The 26,048-nt window shown below is 37.3% G+C and overlaps 1 protein-coding gene and 1 non-coding gene across 6 annotated transcripts; one reads left to right on the forward strand and one right to left on the reverse strand.

Moving 5' to 3' along the window:
• Positions 1–937: 937 nt before the first annotated feature.
• Positions 938–24,220, reverse strand: BBS5 (Bardet-Biedl syndrome 5). 5 transcript variants are annotated; one of them, XM_058714807.1, is made up of 12 exons: positions 23,874–24,213; positions 21,731–21,813; positions 18,480–18,545; positions 17,799–17,848; positions 17,540–17,667; positions 13,579–13,714; positions 10,815–10,910; positions 8,357–8,419; positions 6,453–6,587; positions 2,472–2,555; positions 1,506–1,529; positions 938–1,351 (listed from the first exon to the last, which is right to left on the reverse strand). In XM_058714807.1, the coding sequence occupies exons 1-12, from the start codon at positions 23,930–23,932 to the stop codon at positions 1,250–1,252; spliced, it is 1,026 nt and encodes a 341-aa protein (XP_058570790.1). In that variant the 5' UTR covers positions 23,933–24,213; the 3' UTR covers positions 938–1,249. The 5 variants fall into 5 exon arrangements, with proteins under 5 accessions (XP_058570790.1, XP_058570799.1, XP_058570808.1 ...); XM_058714816.1 differs by having other exon boundaries at positions 23,778–23,890; XM_058714825.1 differs by lacking the exon at positions 23,874–24,213 and adding an exon at positions 23,593–23,771.
• LOC131505772 (U6 spliceosomal RNA) lies at positions 16,261–16,367 on the forward strand. Its single transcript, XR_009258548.1, has one exon. It is a non-coding gene; the product is annotated as a U6 spliceosomal RNA (small nuclear RNA).
• Positions 24,221–26,048: the final 1,828 nt, after the last annotated feature.

Genomic DNA, 26,048 nt, shown 5'->3' on the forward strand with positions numbered 1-26,048 from the left:
CCCGTGTTTAAACAATAAATGACTCATTTCTCTCTACAAGTAACAACTAACATTTGAAAAGATTAATGAGTCAGATGCAAACACCATGCTATGACATTTAAGATTCCTTACTAGTAAGCAGTTATGAAGTTTGTTTTGCTTGAAAAACTATTTAAATATATTCCTGGCAGCATTTTGTGACCTGTATAAATTTTTCAAACAACCTTTTCTCCCCTTAACATAGGTTGTTTATTCTAACCCCACCTTTAAAAATGTACAAATCTTTTCCTTTTTAGATAAAGAAACCAATGTATAGCTTTTGTTCACTGATTTTTATTAAACTCAGGGTAGCATTTGGTTGTACTATGTGTTTATGGTTGTACATACCGTTGCATCTCATTTTAATGTTTCTAAAACACTCCTTTCTCTTTAGAGAAAGAGGGCTCTTTCTGCTGATTTCAATGATTTGACAAAGGTTCCTTACAATGTTTCTTTATACCCAAGCAGCGGCAAAAAACACTGATGCCAGAGAAGTTGCCAAATCTTAGCTAACCAAGAAATCTGAGAATACTCTATTTTTGAAAACTTCAAAGAAGTTTCAATGAATACAAACAAGGAGAAAGTCAATAAATGAACTGTTTATTTACAAACTATTTAAAACTATTTCCTTACTAAATAAATGTATTCTTGTCAAATCTATATTGAAATTACTTATAAAATAGTGCCCAAAACATTACACAGGGGTTGATATACTTCAGAGTTAGCTATAATTTTTAGGTTTTACAGAAATGGTCACCTAAACATGACAAATTTAAGGGTCATAATTTATATTAGAGTTCGTTTACATTTGGAGCTTTTTGATAATTCATTTACCAGATTTTAAAATTAAAAAAGCAGTATTTTGATAACTCCATAAGAATAATCTTATTGTTTTAAATAATGCTTTCAAAACATTAAATGGTGCTGCATAAGTTCTTTATTAACCCAACAAGATACAGTCTTTTAATATCTGCAGACTAATAATTTACAAGCATTAGATACAAAATAAACATATTTACAAACCAGATATGTGATGATTACAATTTTAAATATAATTTTTAGAAGAGAGGCAATAAAATCTTAGATAAATGAGTTTTTCCTTAATCATTAAAAAAACCCCTCTTTCTTAAAAGCTTTTTCTGTAAATGTAAAAACTATTCCATGCCTTATAGCAGGCGACTAGTACTTAATCTTGAGATATCTTTAAATAGAAATCCAGCTCAACTCAAGATCAACTCATCACTTCCCAAAGTCCCTGTAGGGTGAATCCATCCTTCAATTTCTCTATTGCAAGCCCCAGTTCTTCTGAAAATACAGGTTCACGATCTTGTTGCTTTTTGTGAGATAAGAGGATGAGATGGGAATGAAGAAGGTGGGCAAGGAAGAGGGAAAAAAAACAAAAAATAGGATTCACATAAGTTTTGTGAATACTAAATGTTAGAATACAGAAAGTTTTTTTTCATATACTATAGGTAAAATGTCCTTACCTTATTGCCATCAGCAAAATAAGCCTATAAGACAAAGAAAATAATATTTCACATACTCAACATGTAATAGGTGAGTGGACTAAGAAATAGGTAATTCATTTATAAAACAACTGTGTAACTACATATATTTCACATTCTGTTTCATTCTGTCTAATGCTTTTGTCATCTATCTTTACTATGCTAGCAGCAGATTTAACTTGCCAGTCATTAGTAGTGACTACAAGCTTTAAGCTCCAAAAAATGTGCTTTGTAATTAGTACATAATTAGCATTGTTAACCCGAAAGGAGATAAAAAGAATGACTTAAAAGCTATAAAATTTTATCCCTACTTTTGGTTTAGAAGAAGATGCTGGCAAAACAAAACAAAGCAATCAGTGCTTCAATGTATCAGCAAATGCATACATTTGAGGTAGTAGTAGTTTATAATTAAATATTTTACACGAATTTCACACTTGTTTAAAAATACTTGTTCCCAGAGAGGTATGCTAGTCAGATTTATACACCACCATATATAGAAAGCATTATTATTATTCTGGCTATGAAAGCTAAATAATACAAATTTGCAACAGAAAAGTTCATTGTTCAATATCCTTTTTAAGGTAATACACCAATAAATCGAAGGGAAGTCCATCTCATAAGGACTAATTATGAAAAGTATAGATTTTTAAATTAATTTAATTAACTAGCATGTTCTATTATTCTTAGGTATGAAAAATCTTTTGCAGATCTGAAATCCTCCGAATAATTGTGTTCTCAAACTACTTCCCAGTTTGGTAACTTAAAGGTAATTTCAAAGAACAAGTCCCTAACTTAAAGAAAAAATTGCTTTCCAACTCATATGTAAGATAACTCTCAAAAAGTCTCACGTTCTATGGTGTTTTACATACTTAAGCCATTACTTAATTAAACATGACTCAGATTTTAAAAATCATAAGATTTTCAGTAGCTCGTCTTCATCATGCTCACCACAAAAGCGTCCGTGTGATCATCAGAGTCTATTTCTACATCATCTTGAATCTGTTCAACTGTCAGAGCTTCAAGGGGCTGTGGCTAAAAATCAGCAGATGTTAAAATGCATCAAAGAGGTAATAGTAATTCAACAAATAATTTTAGTAAAATGTGCTGTGAGAATTGTAAATACTTGTAAAAGGATAAAACAGTTGCAAACTACTCAAATCTTAGAAAAATCACTGCATAGTTTATATTCTGTTTATTTACTTGTGTGTGTGTGTGAGAGAGAGAGAGAGAGAGAGAGAGAGAGAGAAGAGAGAGAAGAGAGAGCAGGGGAGGGGCAAAGAAAGAGGAAGACAGAAAATCCTAAGCAGCTCTGCACTGCCAGCAGCCTGAAGCATGGCTCAAACTCATGTGCTGTGTGAGATCATGACCTTAGCCGAAATCAAGAGTCAGAGGCTTAACCAACTGAGCCACCCAGATACACCATAATTTATATTCTATTAAAATTACCTTGAGTAATCAGTTAAACATCAAGGTTTTAAATATGAAGTCAATATCATCAAAAATATTAAAATGACAAATTTACACATACTTAATATGATACTTAGAGATATCCTTAAAGAAAAAAACTCTCATTGGACTTTATCTGATTTTCTTTCACATGGTTTAAAAAAAACTAAGTTTGGATAACAACAAATTTTCAATTTTCCTTAAAACTGAAATGGTCATTAAACAGAATTTGTGAACAGTAAAAGAAATATGATTTGCACGGACTATTCTAATGGTAAAGCGAAATAAAATATGGTACTGATATTCATTTTTCAAATGTTTTAGTATCTTTGGTGTGTTAGGCACTATGCTACTACTACCAAGGGTAAAAAGTTCCTGTCCTTACAAAAGGTCTGTAATCTCGTGGGAAGGGAGCAACAGATAAAACACAATTACAAATAATTAAATACTAGGTTGAAACATATGAAATTGCCATTTTTACTAGTCAAAAATGGTCAAAGATTAATATCATATGGTTTAACCAATGAAAAGTAGCTGTAACAAATGCAATTTATCTATTATAATAAAAATGTATATAGACAGCACGACTTCTGGCTTGTGAATCCCAGAAATTTTCATGAAGAAAAAAGTGGCATATAAGGTAGGCCTTTTGGGATGAAGATGGCTTCCATAGGTAGGGTTAGGGGAAAGGGTATTCCTGGCAGAGGGGACCAGCATCAGCAAAGGTGAGAAACCACAGGATGTGGCTGACGAATGATGAATAATCCAGTATGGCCAGAATATAAGAGTCCCATGAGACAGAAGAAGCTAGCAGGGCTACTGTATTGAACAACCTCAAAGGAGCATCATTCACACTACATTTACCAGGTTCTTATAGTTGGGCAGTGCATAAGCTGTACAACCAGATACTGTGGCTGTGCAGATAAGGTAGGAAATGTAGACTGGTGTCTACTGAAATTCTTTAATACCAGCCCAAAGAATTTAGACTTTATCTATACTATAGGTAATTGGTGGGAGGGGTGTGTAGGGTAGAAGTGTATTACTTGACAAGAGCGACCTGATTCTTTGAGGACAGCCTGAATGTTTCAACCACATTCACAGTTGTGTAACTGTGTATAAGTAACTTAACCTAGCTAAGCCTCAATCTCCTTAACTGTGAGATAAGGATAATAATACTATACTTCAGAGTACTGTTGGGAGGATTAAATGAAATGATGCATATAAAGTTCTTAGAGCAGTGAATTGGAACAGTAGGTGTTCAATGCAGCCATTCAACATCTATGAATATTCACTAAGAGCCTATTATGTGTTAGTTCTGATTGCTGGAGATACAGTGGTTAAAGAAAATAGATGAAAATCCCTGACTGCATGGAGATTATTTACAATGAAGACTGATGAGTGGTACCAAAAATAAAAGAAGCAAGCAAGCCAGCAAGCAAGGATAAGGGACAAAAAAATGACGGAGGCTGCTGTTTTAGATGGTAGTCAGGGAAGACCTCCCTGAAGAGGTGGCTTTTGAGTAGGGGCTTAACACAAGATGCTAAGAGTGAGTCATTATGGCTGGCTATTATGCACTGCGGATCAAAAAAGAAGAAAAGAGAAGAAATGAAAAGCAGAGAATTTGTAGGAGAATTAACATACTGAGTGCCTCTCATATGCCAGGCATTTCATGGACATGATCAATAACTTTGTGAGAGAGATTATCTTCATTTTATAATGAGAAAATTGTACTTCAAATTTGCCTAGAATCACAAATAAATGGTGAGATGGGGTGAGATTAAAGTCAGGTTTGCCAGGTTCCAAGGAACATGCTTGTTCCACAACATTATTCTGGAAGGAAAAGTCATAACAGTAATTGTGGTCTGAGTGTAAAGAAAGGGATAGGAAAAGGGAGGAGGCTGTATGATTGACTGAATGTATGAAATAAGACAATCAGAAAAACAAAAAAGGAAATCTCAGCTTTTGAGCACGGCTGACTTTGACTAATGCTAAAAATAAACAAATAGGTCCATCAGTAGGATGGTGCTTTTGAGAAAAATGATAGCATTTTAGGTATGCCAAGTTTGAGGTATTCAATCAAGTCCCAGGGTAGCTTAGAGACTTGGAAAATTATTTGTTTACTTAAAATACTCAGATAAACTTTTAAATGAGAAATTCGATTTATGTTATTTGGAACACTCATTTATGTGAATATCTTCATAAATATTTGGAGGCTTGGCAATATGAGAGAACGTGTCGAGGTCGGAACAAAAGATGTGGGAGTCGTGTACAGCAGTGTACGTGGACGGAACTGGAGGACGGCTGACATTGCTGAGCAATGTACAGAGAAGGCCGAGTGAAAGGGAGAATGCCGAAGGAAGTGCAGAGTGGGAGGAAAACAGAAAATGATGGTTAAGGAGATGAAATACATGAACGTATGTATAATGCAGTCAGCAACCCACAGAGAAGTTTCAGCTGGAAGGGAGGGGGCTATATACAGAGTACTACAGGGAGAGAAAAAACTGCGTGCAAGGAGTGCTACCAGGCAACAAAGGCCTGGCTGAAGTCGGAGGGTGTGGATTTGAACTTAGCTGTCCAGCCCTACTTGATCTTCTCCCTCACGCACTGTAGTCCAAGAGCAGAAGAGACAGGTAATGTATATGCTTTGTGATATGGCTCAACATGCTGAGTGCCAGCAGGGACACTACTGACAGTGGGTGGCGAGGGCACCAGTAACAGTGTACGGTGAGGGCCTGAGCAAAATAACAGATAGCAAGGGCACCTGTGAGAAGACTAGTCAGTGAGGGCACCAGAGACAGAACCTCTGGCAAGGGTCCCACTGACAGAGCAGACAGTGAGGACATCTCCGATGTAGTGGCTGGTGAGGACACCAGTGACAGACCAGATGACAAGGGTCCTAGTTGGAGAGGCTGAAGAATAAAGCCAAAGGAGAGTTCATGTACCTGGAGAGCAGGGTGGGTTTGGGGGCAAAAGCCAGAAATCATACAGAAAGCAAAGAGAAGACATATGGACATGATACTCAAAATACTTCCTAACTGGTATGTCAGAGGCACTGATGAATAGGGAACGGACCTGGCCCTATTGATGGAATAGACTCCTGGAGTTGCTATATGGTGGGACTCTGTGAGAAAAGCATTGTATCTGTAAGGCCTGTAAGGTTTGCCCAAATGCTAAGGGGAGGCAGAAGTGGAATAAAAACCAAACAGCGTGAGAGACTGAAGTCTTTCCACATCATAGGAGCCTTGCACATGGACGCTTCTCTGAATAAACCTCTCACCTAGAAGGGCAGGAATGACGACGGAGCAGCCAGTGGACAGACAGGTGGATAGCTGCAAATTTATGATGGCTGAGGGGGTCATGCTCACTGAGCAGTCTGTACATTCATCGTTTTAAACAAAGTTCAAAATTGTACACATGTATGTGTGTCTGAATTTTATAGATGTGTGAAAGCGTACTCTGTATTTTACATACTGAACTGATTACCTTTTCTTCCATCTCATAATCCACTCCAAATATAGGACTGGCAGAATAGACTTTGTGAAGTGAATTGATTTCCTTAACTGATTCTTGTAGTTTTTCCACAGGATCTATTTTAAAGCCAAGAACATATCCTCCACTCTGTACAAAAAAAAAAAAAAAAAGAAAAAAAGAAAAAAAGAAAAAAAAAAGAAAAAACAAGCCTGGGAATGGTAATCACAGTATATGATAAACTATAACTCTAGTCTTTATTTCAGAGCACCATAGGTAAGCTGATTTTTTCATTTAAAATTTTTGTAATGAAAAATTGAAAGCACATACAAAAATAGAAGAAACAGTACAATAAGCACGTATGTAGCCATCTCTAGTTTTGACAAGTAGCAATGTGTGGCCAACTCTGTTCCATATTTAACCTCCCTCTCCCCCAAATCTCCTCCTCTCACCCCTCAGGATTATTTTGAAGCATAGCCAGATATCACATCATTTCATCTATAAATATCAAAGATGATATTTTAAGATTAAAAAAAAATACACTGTATATTATGATGGCCAAGGGAACTAAGCTTTTCTTGAGCTAGACCTTGAAAAACAATAAACCATATTAAAAGAAGAAAGGGAATGGCCTAGCTGAGGCTCTCTCCTTGAAGAATTAGGAAAGGAACCTGATCACGACAGATTGTTGTTGAAGAGTGTTAAAAAATTAAGTAGTGGTGGGGGGCGGGGGGTGGCGACTGGCTGGCTCAGTCAGAGGAGCATGTGACTCTTGATCTTGGGGTTGGTTCAAGCCCCAAATGGGGTGTAGGGATTACTTTAAAAAAAAATCTTAAAAAACAATTAAGTAGCATTCTGTGAAAGGTGAGAGCATATACTTTTGGGTTCAAATTCTGTGTTTTACAACAAATTTACTATCTGACGCTGGGAAACATATTTTCCTTAATCTTTTAAGCCTCAGTTTTCTAGCCATAAAACAGTTATCTAATTGTATTAAATAAAATAATGTACACATGACATTTGATACAGTTCCTGGAACATTAGCAAGCACTCAGTAAATGGAAGCTACTAATCTGCAGGCCAAGGGGAAGGAGTGAGTAGACATTCATATTCAAACTTCGAATTTAGAAGAGCAGTGATTTTACAAGTAAATGTTTTATTTAAATGTATTTCTGCAAAGAACTGGCCTAATGGGGCACAGCAATTATAATTAGATACCGTATAATCTCAGGGTGCATGTGTGTGTCTATTTGTATATATCTGTGTTTCCCTAGGACACTCTTGTGAATCAGTCAGACCTGAATCAAAATCTATCCCCACCACTTACTAGTTGTGAGACTATGGGCAAGGTTCCTAACTTCTCTAAGCCTCGGATTCCTTGAGTGTAAAATGGGGAAAAAATAGTAACTGTATCATAGGGTAGAGATTGAGATAATACATGAAAAGTACAGTGACTTAACTCTGTCATTAAGAACGATAATCATAGGGCACCTGGGTGGCTCAGTCAGTTGAGGCTCCAACTCTTGATTTTGGCTCAGGTCATGATCTCACGGTTTGTGAGATGGAGCTCTGTGTTGGGCTCAATGCTGACAGCTCAGAGCCTGCTTGGGGTTCTCTCTCTCCCTCTCTCTCTGCCCCTCCCACACACACTCTCTCTCAAAATAAATAAATAAACATAAAAAAATGATAATCATAATGATGATAATGGTTATGTCTGCCCAACAAAGAAACAAACATAAGCAAGGTTCTTCCTATGTGGACAATTACTGCATGATTTTAAACTTTTCATATAACTTCATGTTATAGCTAATATTCTTCTTGGATGTAAACCGGTTACTATAGAAATAAAACTAAAAATATAGACAGTCATATAGTTTAAAAAATCTATTAAAGATTAATACAAATAGAAAATATCTTACCTGCTGAGAGCTTTCTATGACAAGAGCTAAACCAAATTTTGAATCTCTAATCTTTATTGAACGCTAGATGTAAAATGAAAAAAAAAAAATGCACGTTTTTACTATCTGATAGTAGTGATTCTTTAACACAAGTTTTTCAACTTCTACACAGTAACCACTTTTCATAATCTAAAGAACAGAATTCTCCCTCTTTCCTGCATTACACTCCCACTGAGATCAAGTAAAAAATGAAAATGTTCATACTTAGAAACAGGCAGCAAACTTGTTAGGTAATCAAAAGAGGAAATCTCTGAAATGTGCACAAAATTATCTGATTCAAATATCCCCACCCACCCCCCCAATCAGGGAGTCCACAACTTTTCTGAATATTTGAAACCAAAGGCCAGCAACCTTTTAGTACTGGAGAGCCAGCATCTTTTGTGGTTTTTAAGGCTGGGTTAGTTTTTAAAAGTCACATGGATATGACTGTCCTAGTGACAGAGTGTGATGATATCAGATTGCAAGTTGTTTGCACCAGGCTGAATTCATTCCAAAGGCCATTTTTGGTAACTGTATTCTTAAATAACAAAAAGTATCGTATTTGAAGAACAAAAAGCACAAGGTTGTTTACTACTCAGTAATTTTTTAGTACAATACAGATTAGGTCAGGCAAGCTAGAACATATGTAAACGCATATAAAACAGCCATCAACAATACAAACACCAGTTTATCAAATACCTATGCAGATTCTGTCATATCTTCCCCAGCCATGGTTATTAAATTCTTATACGTCTTTAGATGGCCAGAAATCATTTTCTTCCTATCAGTTTTTACGATTTTCTGTTTAATGTGTTGGTTTTCTCCACCAGACTGACAACTCTTTGAAGGCAGGAACTGTGTGCTGGTTCATGGTGTTCACGACTATCTCTCTAGCACCTAGCACAGAATGGGTGCTAAATATTTGTCACATTAACAATCAGATATTTTATTTTTTTTTAATTTTTTTAACGTTTTTATTTTATTTTTGAGACAGAGAGAGACAGAGCATGAATGGGGGAGGGTCAGAGAGAGGGAGACACAGAATCTGAAACAGGCTCCAGGCTCTGAGCCATCAGCACAGAGCCTGACGCGGGGCTTGAACTCACGAACCGCGAGATCATGACCTGAGCCGAAGTCGGCCGCTTAACCGACTGAGCCACCCAGACGCCCCAACAATCAGATATTTTAAAGTAACTCAGAAATCAAACGATTTGGCAAAAGATAGGCTTGGGAACAGTTTACAAAGAACCATCCTTGTAAACTCAGAAGTCTTAAAAAATAACATTTTCCAGATATCACATACACTGTGTCTATTCAATAAATAGTTGTTAATGAAACTGCCTAGTCTTAAGACTTCTTATATCCCACAATAAGGGTGATTACCATAGACAAATCACACAGGATTTTCATTAACTATTTTTACGTTCCATCTAATTTGCACTAGAGTCCTATATGTAATTTCCTTATGTAAATGAAATTCTTCAGTTTATTGGAATTTACTATCTGTTTCACTGAATCACATACTTAGCAGAAGATATAAAAAGAACTGCCTTTACTCTCAAAACAACTGGTCTCAGATGTAGTTAGTTCTTATTTTGGATTTTAACAGCTTTAATTTAACTTAAGCTAAAATCATTATCACTAAAAACCATCTTGATTCCTTTCACCAAACCTGTAGTATGAATCTAGCTTGTATTAATGCTGTTTCTGTAAACAGTGAAAACAGTTCATTCACAGAATTAAAGACTTCATTCTGCCTTTAAAAGCAGAAAGTGTGAAGAGAGCCAAAACAAAGTGTGTGGAGCAGTATACTTAAGACTTGGAAAGAACCACTATACATCTACCTCATGAAAAGGTTATGGAGAACTTTAGTAGCTAACACTCTCCGACTGGAACCTAAGAAAGACACATCTTAAAAAAAAAAAAAAAGAAAGAAAGAAAGACACATCTTAATCTGTATGGTAACTACTAAAAATTTGAAAATCCTGCATATTTCTCTCTTAATAGCAAGTTGATAATGCTGGGGTTTCCCTTGAATGTAAGTACTGTTGTGTCTTTTCTATGCTGAAATTGTAAATTCTCAACATTTTAAAAGTCTGCTCTTAGCTACACTGTTGCCACTTAAAAAGAGGGAGATAGAGGGGCACCTGGGCGGCTCAGTTGGTTAAAGCCCTTGACTTTTGGTTTTGGCTCAGGTCATGATCTCACGGTTCAAGCCCCACGTCAGGCTCTGCACTGATAGTGTGGAGCCTGCTTGGGATTCTCTCTCTTTCCCTCTCTCTCTGCCCCTCCTCTGTGCACTCTCTCTTTCTCTCAAAATAAATAAACTTGGGGGGGAAAAAAAGAGGGAGATAGAATTCATCTAATCCTGAAAGTTCCATTAACTACTGAACAGAAATAATCTACATTAAAACAAGGTCACCAAAATGCGTGCACTTACAATTTGCAGATATGGTATGCTGACGTTAAAACTGTCATTCATATTTGCATGCCACACAATTCTCACATTGGTAATAAAAAAGGTTCCTAAATTTCCCTGTGAAAGATGAGAGATACATCAATGATCATTTGTTTGAATACTTACTCTTTATTTTCTAAACACCAGAGTAATTCTGATTATCACAGTAGCAGAGAATACTAGAATTGAGTATCATGGAGTATTAATGACTTCATTATTCACTGAATCGAAGTACAACTAGATGACTGAAAGCCTGGATTCTGGAGTTAGACTCTAATCGTTATGCCATCAGCACCTACCAGTTGCCTGAGCACGGGCAGATTTGTTCTTGGTGCATTGTATCAAATGTAAAATGGAGATTTGATTAAATAACCCCTATAAAGTCCTTATCACAATGTATAGCACATAGTAAGCATTCTACAAGTGTTACATCTTATTAGGACTGTTGTTCAAAACCTGGAGTAAGTTAAGACAAGGGAACTGTGGTAAGAGAGACAAAACACATGTGATAACCCCCATTAGTCCATAAGAGTTATTTTATAGCTCTTCAATACTAACTATAAATCAAACTGTTTTCCAATTACATGGCCCTTCAACAAAATTACTTCAGGATGATAGCTAAAAAAATCTTTAGTACTTAATAGCATGGCACGAAAATTAGCTGCTTCTACCATTTATCTATATCATTATCCACCTTTACCTTTACCTTCTCTCCACCATATACTCCCAGAGGAATTTATTTTATACTTTGAGGTTGGGCATAAAACATTAACTCACAAATCCAAAATCTAAAAAGCCCTCTTCTGGGATAAGCAGGTTTGAAACATCAGAAAAGGCCACTTATTGGGACACCTGGGTGGCTCATTCGGTCAAGTGTCTGACTCTTGGTTTCGGCTCAGGTCGTGATCTCACCACTTCATGGGTTTGAGCTCTGCATCAGCATCTGCTCTGGCATCACAGAGCCTGCTTGGGATTCTCTCTATCCCTCTCTCTCTGCCCCTCCTCCCACACACACTGTCTCTGTCTCTCTCAAAATAAATAAATTAATTTAAAAAAAAGACCACTTATTTCTCAATCATCATTGTTAATAAACATATATATATAAGTATCTATATTTCCCTCATCCACTCTCATTTTGCAAGAAATTGTTATACAAAAAATTTCAGCCTCCTTATTCCTGGTGCACATCCCATTAAACAATACTAAGTCTGAGTTTAGAAGGAGTAATTATTTATGTCATTCTTTCCTCTCATTTTAGAAGAACAGAACAACTTGCAAAATTCCTAAGGATTTTTTAAAAGAATAGGAGGGCATATTTTATTTTATTTTATTATTTTTCAATAAACATAAGTTAGGTTACAATAACATCCATATTTTCAATAAAATATTTCTGATAATCCTGAACATCTTAATTAATTAATTTAAAATGCCAGGTGTGGTGCTAGATGGTAAGGATCTAACTGAACAGAGTAATTCCACCCCTACTTTATAAAGCCTACAATCTAATGTGAGGGTATAGACAAGCTCTGTATTTTAGAACAGGAATAATTTGAGGTGGCAATTAAGTACAGACTGCATAGGCAAAACAAAAGGAAGGTTTCAGAAAGTGACATCTAAGCTATTACCTAAAGCAGGGGTTTGTAAACTACAGTCTGTGGGACAAATCTGTCTTGCTGCTTCATTTTGTATGGCCTAGAAGCCAAGAATAATTTTTACATTTTTAAATGGCTGGAAAAAAGTCAAAACAATAATTCATGACACATGAATACTTTATGAAATTCAAATTTCAGTGTCCATAATAAAGTTTTATTGAAACACAGCCATGCTCACTTGTTTACAAGTTGCCTATGGCTGGTTTCCTAGTACAATGGCAAGTCTGAGAAGTTATGACAGAAACAGTATGTCCTGCAAAGCCTAAAATATTTACCATCTGGCCCTTCAGAGTAAAAAGTTTGCTGATTCCTGATGAGTAGTTATTCAGATGGAAAGCTGTCTATATATTATAGAACCATTACCAGAGTTTAAAACTAGAAATTAATTGTAATTTAAATTTATGATTCAATGTTTAGCAAAAAGCTTTTCCTTCAAATGCTATAGCTTTAATCCAGTGGTTATCAGTCGAATCTAGGTTATAACACACACAAAGGCTGGAAACTATTCTTAGTAAGACACAAATTTTTCTCTAGAAATTGGTTTGTTACTTATTCCAACTATTTGTTGCTTGTATGTTTCAACTGGTCTTAACTGCAGGAGCAAATGAGAAGTTGCAATAATAGATGTAGGAATCACCAAATGAGTTATATGTTTAATTCCATAAAGACCAAATTAAAAGGCTTCCATGACTGTCCACCCATGGCTCTCCTCCATCAGCATAAGTTATCAAGAATTGGAGGGTAATACAGCATAGGGGGAAGAAGATAGCTCTCAGATGAACTAGATGTGTGAGGTCATTTAATTTTGGGGGCCTGAGTTTTTAATTTATAAGTGAATGGGGAGACTGAACTACATAATCTCCAAGGTCTACTCCAACTGTAAATTCTACATAGAACAAATGCTGCTAAACTAAAAAGAGCACAGAACCATGAAAATATGAAAATTGGAATATTATTTTATATTGAGAGCTAATGCTAACTTATCAGATGTAATGCTTATTTTAAGAGTTAAATGAACATATAAACTCAATGATAAATGGAAAAGTAATTACAAAGCACTGACCCAAAAGGTTCATTAGCTTTTTGCACAATACCTGATCACTGGATAAATTCCATACTCCATTGATTTTATCATATACATGTTCTTGTGGTAATAATCTTAGTTGCTTGTTTTGAATGAGTGCACTTCTCAGTTTAAAATCACGATACATTTTAGAAGTTTCATATGCTCTATAAAAAAGAACAAACAAAGACTAAACCACCCTGAAAATGTGGTTTTCCTAAGTTATGTTTACCTACCTACCAAAATATATAGTTGTTAATACTTTATGTACATCACTCAAGTAATTATTATAATAAATTTAAAAATTTGCTTTTCAGTAAGTTTTGGTGATCAGTCTTTTAGTCTTTATCATTTTGGTACAGCATTTATAAATGTTTATTTATTTTAAAAATAAATAAACAGGTTTATTTTTAGATGTCTAATTTTTAAGACAGCACATATCATACAGCACAAATGAAAGGAAACAGATTTTCCCTCTAAGCTGAAAAACAATGCTTACCTATAATAGACATGGAAATTCTTTTCCCTATCAAACAAAATGCTTCATTCCATTTCTCTGTTTTAGTCAAAGGCACCATTATTCTTTGGACATAAACAGGAGTCCAATTACTTTTCTCATTGCAACCTGAGAACATTATGATCACATCCACCTCCATACAGAAAATTGGAATGAATGTGTACCAACTCCAAAAGAGACCACAGGACAGTATGTATCTGTGTGTGAGTGTGTGTGTTTTATATATATATAAAATCCCTTTGTTTTTTTCTTCATGCTTTCCTACTGATAAATAATAAATAATTTTCTTCTGTATTTCTGTAATCTAATTATTCTGTAAATAATTCTGTATTTATTATTAGTTTTGATTAGTTTCATTATACCTATTTGGATCACATTTGATTGTTACTTCTAATTTTACTCCACAAAATTACAGGCTAATTTACTCATTTAATAAAACTAAAGGGTTTTCTTAGCCTGAGTAACTTTAGAAGTTATTGACATAAATCATAATACTCATTGTCAAACTTATGGTTTTTACTTTAATTAATCTAACATATAAGTCATGAAAGAGGAGGGGTGCCTGGGTGGCTCAGCTGGATGAGCATCCAACTTTGGCTCAGGTCACAATCTCACGGTTTGTGAGTGAGTGCCCCACAAACATGCTCAAACTCTGCTGTCAGTGCAGAGTCCATTTTGGATCCTCTGCCCCCTCTCTCTCTGCCCCTCTCCTGCTCACCCTTGCTCTCTCAAAAATAAATAAACATTTAAAAAATTGTGAAAGAGGAGGATTTGAGCATTTGCCTATAAATCTTAATTTCCTTTAGTGCTATAATCATCCATGTTTAACCAGTGGAAAAAATGGAAACTATGCTGTGAGTTATTTGTGGGGGAACTCTTATTTTTTAATATTGAAGAAAAGCAGTTTCTATGCTTCCTTCAAACTCCTTTTCGTATTACATCTCTAAGTAAAGTGAAATAAAGAGCGAAGGTTTAGGTATATGTCCAACAGAACTGGGAATTAGGCATATATGTCCAACAGAATTTGAAAAATATTTAAAATAGCTAAAAAGTAGAAAAGACCCAAATGTCTATGGTTTGTGAGTAAACAAAATATATCCGTACAATGTAATACTATTTAGTTATAAGGAGTGAAGTCCTGATACATGCTACAACATGGATGAATGCTGAAAACATTATATAAGTTAAATATGTCTGATACAAAAGGGCACTATATTGTATGAGTCCATTTATATTAAATGTCTCAAATAGGCAAATCCATAGAGACAGAAGTAAAACAGTGGTTTTTACAGTGGTAAAACAGGGGCTATGAGAAGGAAGGAATGGGGAGTGACATATGGACTACAGTGCTATAAAGGTTTCTTTCTAGGGTAACAGAAATATTCTGAACTGGGTAATGATGGTGGTTGTACAATCTTGTGAAATACTAAAACTATCAAACTGTAAACTTTAAAATGGCAGATTTTATGCTATATGAATTATATCTCAAAAAATCTAAACATTATGTAGATTAAAAAATTGAGGAGCCTGGGTGGCTCAGTTGGTTGAATGTCCAAATTCAGCTCAGGTCGTGATCTCATGGTTCATGGGTTCGAGGCCCATATCGGCTTGCTGCTGTCAGTGCAGAGCCTGCTTTGGATTCTCTGTCTCCCTTTTTCTCTGCCCCTCTTCCCCCCTCAAAAATAAATAAACGTTAGGGGCGCCTAGGTGGCTCAGTCGGTTGAGCAGCCGACTTCAGCTCAGGTCATGATCTCACGGTCCGTGAGTTCGAGCCCCGCGTCGGGCTCTGTGCTGACAGCTCAGAGCCCGGAGCCTGTTTCAGATTCTGTGTCTTCCTCTCTCTGACCCTCCCCCGTTCATGCTCTGTCTCTCTCTCTCAAAAATATATAAACGTTAAAAAAATATTAAAAAAAAATCATCAAAAAAATGCAAAATCAAATAATATACTAGGAAATTAAGAAATAAATTTGCAACATACGTAACAGATGACAGCATAATTAAGAAATTTATAATAGAAAACTAAATAGCCAAAAATATTTCAACATCACTAGTAATAAGGAAATGCGAATTAAAACAATAGTATATATATTTCTGTGTGTGTGTATAAATATGTGTATATGCATATTTTGCCTGTCATCTTAGCCAAGATTTAAAAAAATCATAGCACTTAGGGCTGGTTAAAAATAAAGAGCTACAGTGCTCGCTTTGGCAGCACATACACTAAAATTGGAACGATACAGAGAAGATGAACACGGCCCCTGTGCAAGGATGACATGCAAATTCGTGAAGCGTTCCAGATTTTCTGCAGCTTCTTAGCAAACTGCCACTCTTTGCAGATTAACTTGGAGGAAATGATATGAGTCAAAGCACAACATGTGGCGCTGAATAATGAACTTGTGATAATTTACTAGAAAAATATTCCAGTAAAGCAATCTATGACATGAGAACGAAGTTGAGTGACACCTGAAAATCTATGTGCACATATGTTGTTTCTACATAGCTCGGAAATGCGAAAGTGTAAACTTGCATTTCTTTATAGAATTAAAAAAAAGAAAGAAAAAAAAAAAAAAGAAGGGTGCCTGGGTGGCTAAGTCAGTTAGGCATCCAACTTTGGCTCAGGTCATGATCTCACGGTTCATGGGTTCGAGCCTCGCATTGGGCTCTGTGCCGACAGCTCAGAGCCTGGAGCCTGTTTTGGATCCTGTGTCTCCCTCTCTCTCTGCTCCTCCCCTGCTCATGCTCTGTCTCTCTGTCTCTCTCTCTCAAAAATAAATAAACATAAAAAAATATTTTTTTAAAAAGAGCTAACATAGTGAAAAGAATTTAGCAAATAATAAAACCAAAACAACCACACACACACAAGAAAAACAACAATAAAACTCTTTAGGGAAAACACCCAGAATGCCTTCTACTGCCAGAAAAACAATCTTTTTAATTCATTAACTGAATTATCCAACTTGGTTATCTGAATTGAATGAACTCTCTATTTCACTGTCACTTCCTTGGTAGCTAATTTAATAGAATCTTCAGTAGAATTTCTTTTTTTAATATTTTATTTATTTTTGAGAGAGAGAGAGAGAGAGAGAGAGGGAGAGAGAGAGAAAGCAAGCAGGGAAGGGCAGAGAGAGAGAGAGACGAGGACTCTAAAGCAGGCTCCAGGCTCCGAACTGTCAGCACAGAGCCTGATGCAGGGCTTGAACCCATGAGCTGGAAGATCATGACCTGAGCTGAAGTTGGATGCTTAACTGATTGAGCCGCCCCTTCAGTAGAATTTTTTTTTTTGAATTTTCAGTAGTCTTATGTATTTTATAAATACTTAAAAGTGTTTATTAAATTATAACGCAGTATGTTCTTCTATATATTCTCAGGATATTGTAATTTCTTGAGCTTGCAGGAAGATAAACTTTATCCTCTAAACCTCTATATCATAGAATTGCCTTAAAATTATTCAATAATGCATAAAGTATTACCATACCTGTGTACTGCAATCACAGAAGTAAAAAGTCTAGGACTTCCAGGAACCAGATTTGTAAATATAAACTCAAAACGAGTACTGTTACATTTTGTTAGTATATAAAGAGCTTCACTTTGGCCTCGTAATTTCTGTAAGAACAAATTTATTTAAAAGTTCAGACTTTAGGAGCAACTCTCATTTACAGTGAAAACAAAGTCCAACCTCAAAATAGTTAATGTTTCTTCAGTACATACATTTCAATAAGATTGTTCAGACTTACAGAGTTAGCAGTCCTTGTTGTAATGCTCAATATGCAGTTGTAACCGATAGCTAAAATTCAAGCAAAGAATTTCAAGAACATGATACAATCAACCGAGAGAAAAAAAAAATATATAAAATACTTTAAAACATTTTTACAAATTTAAGTTAAATAATTAAAAGAACTAGAATATCAATTCTGCCTCTTTGCACAAACAACGTTCACAGCATGGGAGAAAGGAAGTTTGCTTCTCTAAAACCTATATTGTATTATTCACTGAACAGCTTAGTACCACTACCTCAAGAGAAAAAGTCTTGCTGGATAATCTAAAATAGTTTTAAAAAATAAGTAAAACGAAATTTAACACAATGGAAGGTTGCACTTTTATTAGAATTTAGATCCCTCTTTTTTGGGATTAGTTTAAACAGGTCATAGCAAGTTGTCAAAGGTAAGTAAAGAACAAAAACAAAAGCAAAACCATTCAGTGTAAAAGCACTAATCTCATGTCCAAGAGACAAAATGGACAGACTGAAAAACATTTCTTTTGGATAATGATACAGTCTATACAGGGCTGCTCAAGTTTTTATCAATTTAAGTTTCCCACATATTTCATGGTACAGTTTTTTTGGTATCAAAAGCCACGTGCAAGTTCACTTGACAAAGTATTTTTATTCTTTAATATCATCTAACAAAAATACTCACAAAGATTGACTCTGGGTAATGCCAAAGAGTGCCAGATAATTCTTAAATTTGTTACTAAGAGTCTCCCTAAAAGCAAACAAACAAACAAACAAACAAAAATAGGTTACCTTATATAAGGACCCATTTTTGCAGCACAGAAAGAGGTAGACGTAGAACTTCTGGCTCAGTATCAGCAGTAATCCTCACAGATATTTTCATACATTTAGCAACTGAATGTGTTTATTGTTCGTATCTATCCTATATAAAGTATACAGTGCATGATTTGGAATCCCAGAGAAACAAAATCTGATAGTTACAGAGGGGATACAGGTATCCAATGCCAACAGCTTGGTTTAACTCAGATTAAAAGAGAGAATTGGGTCTTGGTGGAAGTTGCTCTGGGAGGTCCCAGCAGGTCAAAAATGTACAAGTGAGAATGAGTATGGGATGGCATAATTACAAACTCATTCAGTGAAATCACCCTTCTCAAAGGACTTTCATATATACACTAATCCCTGCCACAGGAGTACTCTCTTAACAGTTCTCATTTATATAAGAACTTATATACCCCCCCCCCTTTTTTTTTTGCCATAAACAAAATTTTTTTTGCTCATATGAAGTTATGACCAGGCTAAAGTCTGCTTAAGGCTTTATGCTTTTCATTCCTAGCCTCAGACTGACATTCTTATACTGAAATATAGAGTTAGATAACTTCCTTTCTCAAAGTGTGTCTTATGAAATAGTCGTCTCTATAAATGCTCTAAGGAAATAAAGTCAAGTAAATCTGAGCATGGTAAACTATGTGTCTTACAGATTTAGAATGCAATTAGCATATTAGGATAGTTTTGAGATATCCTGAATAAAACTCCCTTAACTTTGTTTAACCCCAATATTTCTTCAACAAATTATAACCACAGAATTCTCTTGATGAGTAATCTATAGCCAGGTCATACTCTTTCCTCTTTGAAAACCCCTTCCCAAACACCAAAATAGAACTGTCCCTGTTCTTCCTAATCTCCCAAACATTGAAATATGGCTGTTTCATTCTCATACAGCTTCAGTGTGCAAAGCTAATCTGATAATTTCACGTCAGGCTACTTACAGTGAAATGGATTAAATGTGCTAATCTTTTGGGGTATTTATAGTTTGATGTGGTTTTTTTTTTTTTTTTAACGTTTATTTATTTTTGGGAGAGAGACAGAGCACGAGTTGGGGAGGGGCAGAGAGAGTCGGAGACACAGAATCCAAAGCAGGCTCCAGGGCCCGAGCTCTCAGCACAGAGCCCAATGCAGGGCTTGAACTCACAAGCTGTGAGATCATGACCTGAGCTGAAGTCAGACACCTAACCGACTGAGCCACCCAGGCACCCTGGGGTATTTATAGTTTTAACATGAGTCTCCTGAACTTTGTAATGCCTTAATTTGGTCATTTTCAAACTGCTGGGAAGGAAGGGATGGAGATGGCTAGAAGACAGAAATCCCCTTCTCTTTTCTACCTTCTTATTAATCAGCATCTCTGCACACTCCTGTAAAATGCCATTTTCTGGGGAATTGTTTCTGAGATGTGTACAAATACAGTTATTTTTATTAATAGGAAGATTTCAGGCACTATGATGGAGACTTCTGGCAGGGAGGTGTTTTGCCCTCTCTACTCTGAAGTGCTAGTATATGATTCTATACTTAATGAGTGCTCAATGAATTAAAAAATGGTCTATTACCCGTAGTCTTTGTTTGGACTGGTGGATGGACTGTCACATAAGAGTTCCTGCCAGTCTGTATGAGAACAACTAAACCTTCTCAGGGCTTCCTTAAGTTAATTCAGGTTTGTCAGGATCTAGCCATCTAGAGATTATTATTCCACCCTCAAAGGCACAAACTAAGACTTCTTATTTGCTGCGAAATCTTCACACCTCACTCTCACTTGGGCCTGGCTGACACTAGGAAGCATTTCATAAATGTGATCTAAGCAGTCTTTCAAGGATGGGCCCTTGCCACTGACAGGATGTGCCTATAGGCTGCTGGTTATGACAGGTTCCCTTCACAGGGAAGAAAGGCCCACAATTAAACCTGCTGTTCACATACCACTCCAGAGCAGACCAGAAGAAAGACCCAAAGAGCAAGTGGCCACTTGAAAGGCTGCAGTGTTGGGGAGCCTGGGTGGCTCAGTCGGTTAAGTGTCCGACTTCGACTCAGGTCATGATCTCACGTTTCATGGGTTCGAGCCCTGCGTCGGGCTCTGTGCTGACAGCTCAGAGCCTGGAGTCTGCTTCGGATTCTGTGTCTCCCTCTCCCTGCCCCTTCCCTGCTCATGTTCTCTCTCTGTCTCTCAAAAATAAACATTAAAAATTAAAAAAAAAAAAAAAAAGGCTGCAGTGAGCATGTTCTGCCAATAAGGGTTACTGTTCAGTCTCTAGGATTTACTGCTCCTCCTTATCTGTTCTGCTAAGGGTTACTGTTCCTTCTCTAGGATTTACTGATCCTTCTTACCTGAATGAGGTCTGCTCCTTTCCCCCCCACTTACTCTTCTCTTGAATAAGAGGTTTATGACCCATCTTCTTAAACCTCCTTTCCCTTAAAAAGCCTTTTCAGATATACTAAGCTGCCTACTCATCCCCTATTTTTTTTTTCTTAAACAACAGTAGTGACGCTTATAAGACCTGGTCACTGGACTTGGCTCCATTACAGCTATATGAAGCCTGGGACTTTTCAAAGTTCAAGCCTTTGGGATTTGGTTTGGGGTGGGAAGGACTCTAGAGTCCAACTCTGGCTACTCCTCAGACATCTCACATGATTCTTCAGTGCTTAACCTACAAATAAACTTCACAATACAGCCCTAAATTTGTACTCCATATGTTCATCTCCAGGTGTCAGTCTTGGGACATTGTGAGTTACTCTTGGAGTTCTTAAAAGGAAGCATGGCTCCAGATAGCAAAGCTATGACATACTTATTCTTTTCGTGGGGAGGCAGATTCAAAAGTCAGAACTATCCCATGCTCCTTACAGACAGGAATCCTGGAGTTTTAATAGTTATGTTGGAGAAAGCTGATTTCAAAACTGGGATTTATTTAAGGACCTGTATTCCCCGGGCTGCAGGTTTCATACCTATTCTTTCTTCTCTTTAAGTCTGACAAAAGTCTTATGTAGATTTAACTCTTTCACTTTCACAATTATATTTACACATAATGCTGTCTCACATCTTATTCTCTAGCTGATATGACTTATCATTTGTAAATCAAATCAGAAATATAAAAAAATATTAGGAAATATACTCACCTCTATCCCCATTATTTCCTTTGGTGTCTTCAATTGAATCTAAACAATCAATAAGGGCTTCTCCAGGTCTTGTTTTCATTTGTCTAAGATAAATATCAAGGCTTTAATTTTATAGCTACAACTATACCCACTTACAATCTAGTTAGAGACAGAAGAGACATATGCAGATAAAACAGCCAACAGTATAAATGATACAGTACCAAATCCTCGTGCATTTGAAAATAAGGTCTTAAGAACTTCTAGAACCTGGAGACTAGTGGGGCCTGGAGTGACCAGGGACATGCAAAGAAGTCAGAACTAGAATGAGAGGTAGGATTTGGAGAAATAAGAGAGGGAGAGAGTCCATGATTAAAGACCAGAAATAAAAAAATGATGAGGGAATGTGGGAAGATTGATCTGGCTGGAGAAGATCTATGTTAAGAGGTAGTGAAAAATGCATGCCACTACTTTTGAATGCTAGTTGGATAGATATGAGCCTTGTCCTGTGGATGACGGAAAACCTTCAGAGGTTTCTGAGTAGAGGAAAGGAGGTCAGGCAGTTATGGAAGGAACAAGCTAAAGCAAAGCATCGTTAGGACTTGGTAAACAATTAGATACAGGGAATAAAAGGAAATAGAGTGGAGAAGTTTGCTAACTGACAGAATGCATCTAGAGTGTTCAAAAACAAAAACCTAGCAGAGTATATGGTACAGCCTAACACATTCTCCATAGCGTTGGCTTAATTACCTACTGAAAATGCAAACATGATCATATATCTTCCCTGCTATCTTCCACATCATCCTACTGCCTAGAAAATGAAGTCCCAAATCCTCAGCTAAACATTTTATAGTCTGGCTACTCTACCTTTCTGATTGTTCCTCCATCCTCTACCTGCCAATTCTGCCTTCTAGCCAATGACGTTTGTACTTCCAAGACTCTGCTCCTAATGTTTTATTCTTTTTTTTTTTTTTTTTTCTGGAATACTCTCTTTCTGTCTATCTGATAAGGTCCTGCCCAACCTTCAGGGCTGAACTCAAATATTATTTCTTCCTTAACGTCTTCCCTAAGCAGAATGAACTATTCTGTATTCAGGATGGCACTTACCACGTTAAAAAAAAAAAAAAAAAGTTGTCTATGTGTATCTCCTGCACTAAAATGGGGGTGTGGGTATCATTATCCCTAGCTATCAGCACAGTAAATAGCACATAGTAAGTATTTGATAAATATTTAATAAAGTGGAAATGTTCATGAAATGGACCTTTGTTTGGATTAAGAACCCTCCAAGAATAATAGAAAGTCATAGGATGTGAGCAATATGTAACTGTCGTTTATAATTTTATAAATTCCCTTCCCTCACAAGTTCTTAAAGGATCTAAGACCATGTTAGAATTAGAAGTTAATATTTCGTTGGCTATCCAAGGTTTTGTTCATGATAAGGAATCATAAGAAGTGGCTAAGAAGCTTCATTCCTATCATTAACCCAAGAACCTCAGCTTTACTGTTTTCCAACAGTTAATATCCCAATGGGCATTTCCCCCGGGGACTTTGGGTAGGCAGATACTATTTTCTCTTTAAGGCATGGAATTAAAAAAAACCCAAGGTTTCTGTTGAGAGGTTCCAAAAGGTAGCTCCTTTTTCCTATTGGTGGTTTAAATGAACAATAAGATGGAAACTTATGGAAATAAAGTTTGCGTGGTTAGGAATTTTGGAAAATGCTTATTCCCACCTCCCTTGTTTTACAGACGAAGAGGCTCAAGCTCAGAACGGTGAAGTCTAAGGGCCCACAATGTGTGTCGATATTCCAGGCTTAGTTTTAGAACCCTGGGCTCCTGAGTCCCTGCCGAACGTTCTTCCACCACACGAAACTGGCACCCCAAGCTCACTTGGGTATACCGGACGCCCAAGCCCTGGATGGTCCTGGACGTATTTGGGCTCAGCTTTCTGATAGGTGCCCGGGGTCAGGACGCGGCCACGGATCGCACAGGACTGAACCACTGTAATTCACATGCATTCCCGCAGTGGCCGAGCCAAACCGGGGTCTCCCCGGGAGCGGACCACAGGCGCAAACCTCCTCCCGCTCTCGCGAGGCCCGTGAGCTGTTGGGGCGCAGGCTCCTCCTGAAACCTCGCTGCGGCGCCCTCTACAGGCCCCGGGAGCGACTCACTGCGAGGAGACGTCGAAGCGGACATCCCGGTCCTCCCAAAGCGCGTCCAGCACCGACATGGTGACCGAGGCCCAACGCTGGCACTCTCGGCAGCAGCGGAGGCCGAGTGGCGTCTCACTGGTTCCAAGGCAACGGGTCTCCTGTGTCACGACGTCTACGGCGGGCGCCGAGAGCCAAGCTTCCTGAGGTAGGGTGCGCGCTTTCCCGGGCCTGTCGCGTCACTAAACGGATTTGTGGCTCCAGGCGAGATGGGGGAGGTTCAAAGAAACCTAGCTGGCTCCGGCCCAGGAGTGTGTGCTTGACCTCTGACTGACTTTCCTAGCCTCCAAACACACATCCTTAAGCCATTCCACCACCTCACCCCATTTTGCTACAGTCAAGAAATTTAGACTTAAAACTTAATTCTTTACCTGGCCCCGCCGGATCAGGTCCCGCACACCTGTCCGATCTTTTGCTACCCTCTCCTAATGCCTACCTTCCAGGGAGGCAGGGCTCCCTTTCCCCGCCTGGAACTCTCTTTCCCCAGATTTCTGCATGGTCTGTCCCCTGTCACTTAAGTCTCAGCTCAAACGTCAACTGAGGCGGTCCCTGATCTGTCACTGTACCCTGAGCACCCAGAGGACAAGACCTGATCTATCTAGTTCACTTTGAACAGTGCCTGGCACAGAGTAGGCACTCAGTAAAAACTTTTTGAATGATTCAAACGCCTTCCTTTCCTCAACTTATGACAATTCTTTAATTCAGTGGTTTTCAAAGCGTGATCTGGAGATCCCCAGAGTTCCTTAAGATCCTTTCAGGGCACCCACAAGGTCAAAGTATATGCAGGATAACAGGAAGACCTTATTTGCCATTGTGACTCTTATTTATTCTTTGGATGTACAGTGGTGTTTTCCAGAGGTATGGGAATCTAGCTGTCTTCTATGAAGCCAAACATTACAAAAAAAATTTGCAAACTTGCAAATTTGCAAAAATATAAAACAATGCTACTCTTCTCATATTTGTGGATAATATAATTATTTTTTTAAAATGTTATGTACGTTGACATACAATGAGCTTATTACTTTTTAATGAGTCAGTAAATGAATTTTTAAATGTGTCATTAAATATCAATAGATATAACCCATATAAACAAAAGCTTTTTCAGCTGCTCAATAATCATTATTATTTTTAAGAGTATAAAGGGGTCCTGAAATCAAAGGTTTGATAACTACAGCTTTAAATGATCTAGAGCTCCTCTGTATTAGGCTCTGTGCCAAATACTAGAGACATGGAAGACTATAGGAGTTTTCCTCACGTTGAAGAAAGTAATGGAGACATTGGAACATATGGTGGACATAAACTAAGGTGGCCCCCAGTGAGTCATATTCTTATATAATCCTTTCTCCTTAGAAGTGGGCATAACCTGTGACTTGCTTCTAGCCAACAGAATATGGCAAAGGTGATGGGATGTAAAAGTGATGGTATATCATTCCCATGATTATGTGGTTATGTAAGACTTGGTTTTAGCTGATGGGAGCAAGACTCTCTTGCTTGCCTTAAAGAAGCCAGCTGGTATGATATGGCCTTGAGGGACAGCAGCTTCAATCATATAAATGCAAGGAAAGGGAATTTACCAACAACCTAATGAGCTTGGAAGCAGATCTTTCCCTAGTAAAACTTCTGATAAGGCCTTTGCTCCAAAAAGTGTCTGGATTGCAGCTTGAAACAGGTAGATTATAAATGTCTGTTGTTTTAAGCTGCTGAATTGGTGGTAATTTGTTATGTGGAACAATAGAGAACTAATACAGGTTGTGGAATCAAGGGTGGTGCTACTCTAACAAATAGCAGAGGCTAAGACCAGCAAAATTCTGTTAGGAAGCAGGCTGATTACTCACTTGCAAATATATGCTACCTTTCATGAAAAGGCAAGGATAGAAGTTTTGAACTAGAATATCTCTGTTTTCCTGTGCCTGCCTGGCCCAGCATTTTATGATGGGAGTGTTGGGAACAGACACCTGGTCTCTTTAGTTTCCCATGTCTGCCAAGAGGAATTGTGCTTCAATGAACTGTACTTAATGGATTATACACAGGAGCATCATTTGCATCACATATAGATGATTTAGATGATGAGATCATGGGTTTTAGGCTGAGGGTGTAATAGTCTGAGAAGGGAACCTTGGGAAGGAGCACTTTTTT

Source organism: Neofelis nebulosa, chromosome 2 (genome assembly GCF_028018385.1).
Source record: "Neofelis nebulosa isolate mNeoNeb1 chromosome 2, mNeoNeb1.pri, whole genome shotgun sequence".
In the NCBI taxonomy this organism is placed as follows: Eukaryota; Metazoa; Chordata; class Mammalia; order Carnivora; family Felidae; genus Neofelis; species Neofelis nebulosa.

Coding starts and splice junctions, on each gene's coding strand:
- BBS5 (XM_058714807.1), bottom strand. CDS start 23,932: ATGTCGGTGCTGGACGCGCTTTGGGAGGACCGGGATGTCCGCTTCGAC. Junction 17,849..18,479: donor ATTACCCAGAGTCAATCTTT/GTGAGTATTTTT, acceptor CTTGAATTTTAG/CTATCGGTTACAACTGCATA. Junction 17,668..17,798: donor CAACAAGGACTGCTAACTCT/GTAAGTCTGAAC, acceptor TTGTTCTTACAG/AAATTACGAGGCCAAAGTGA.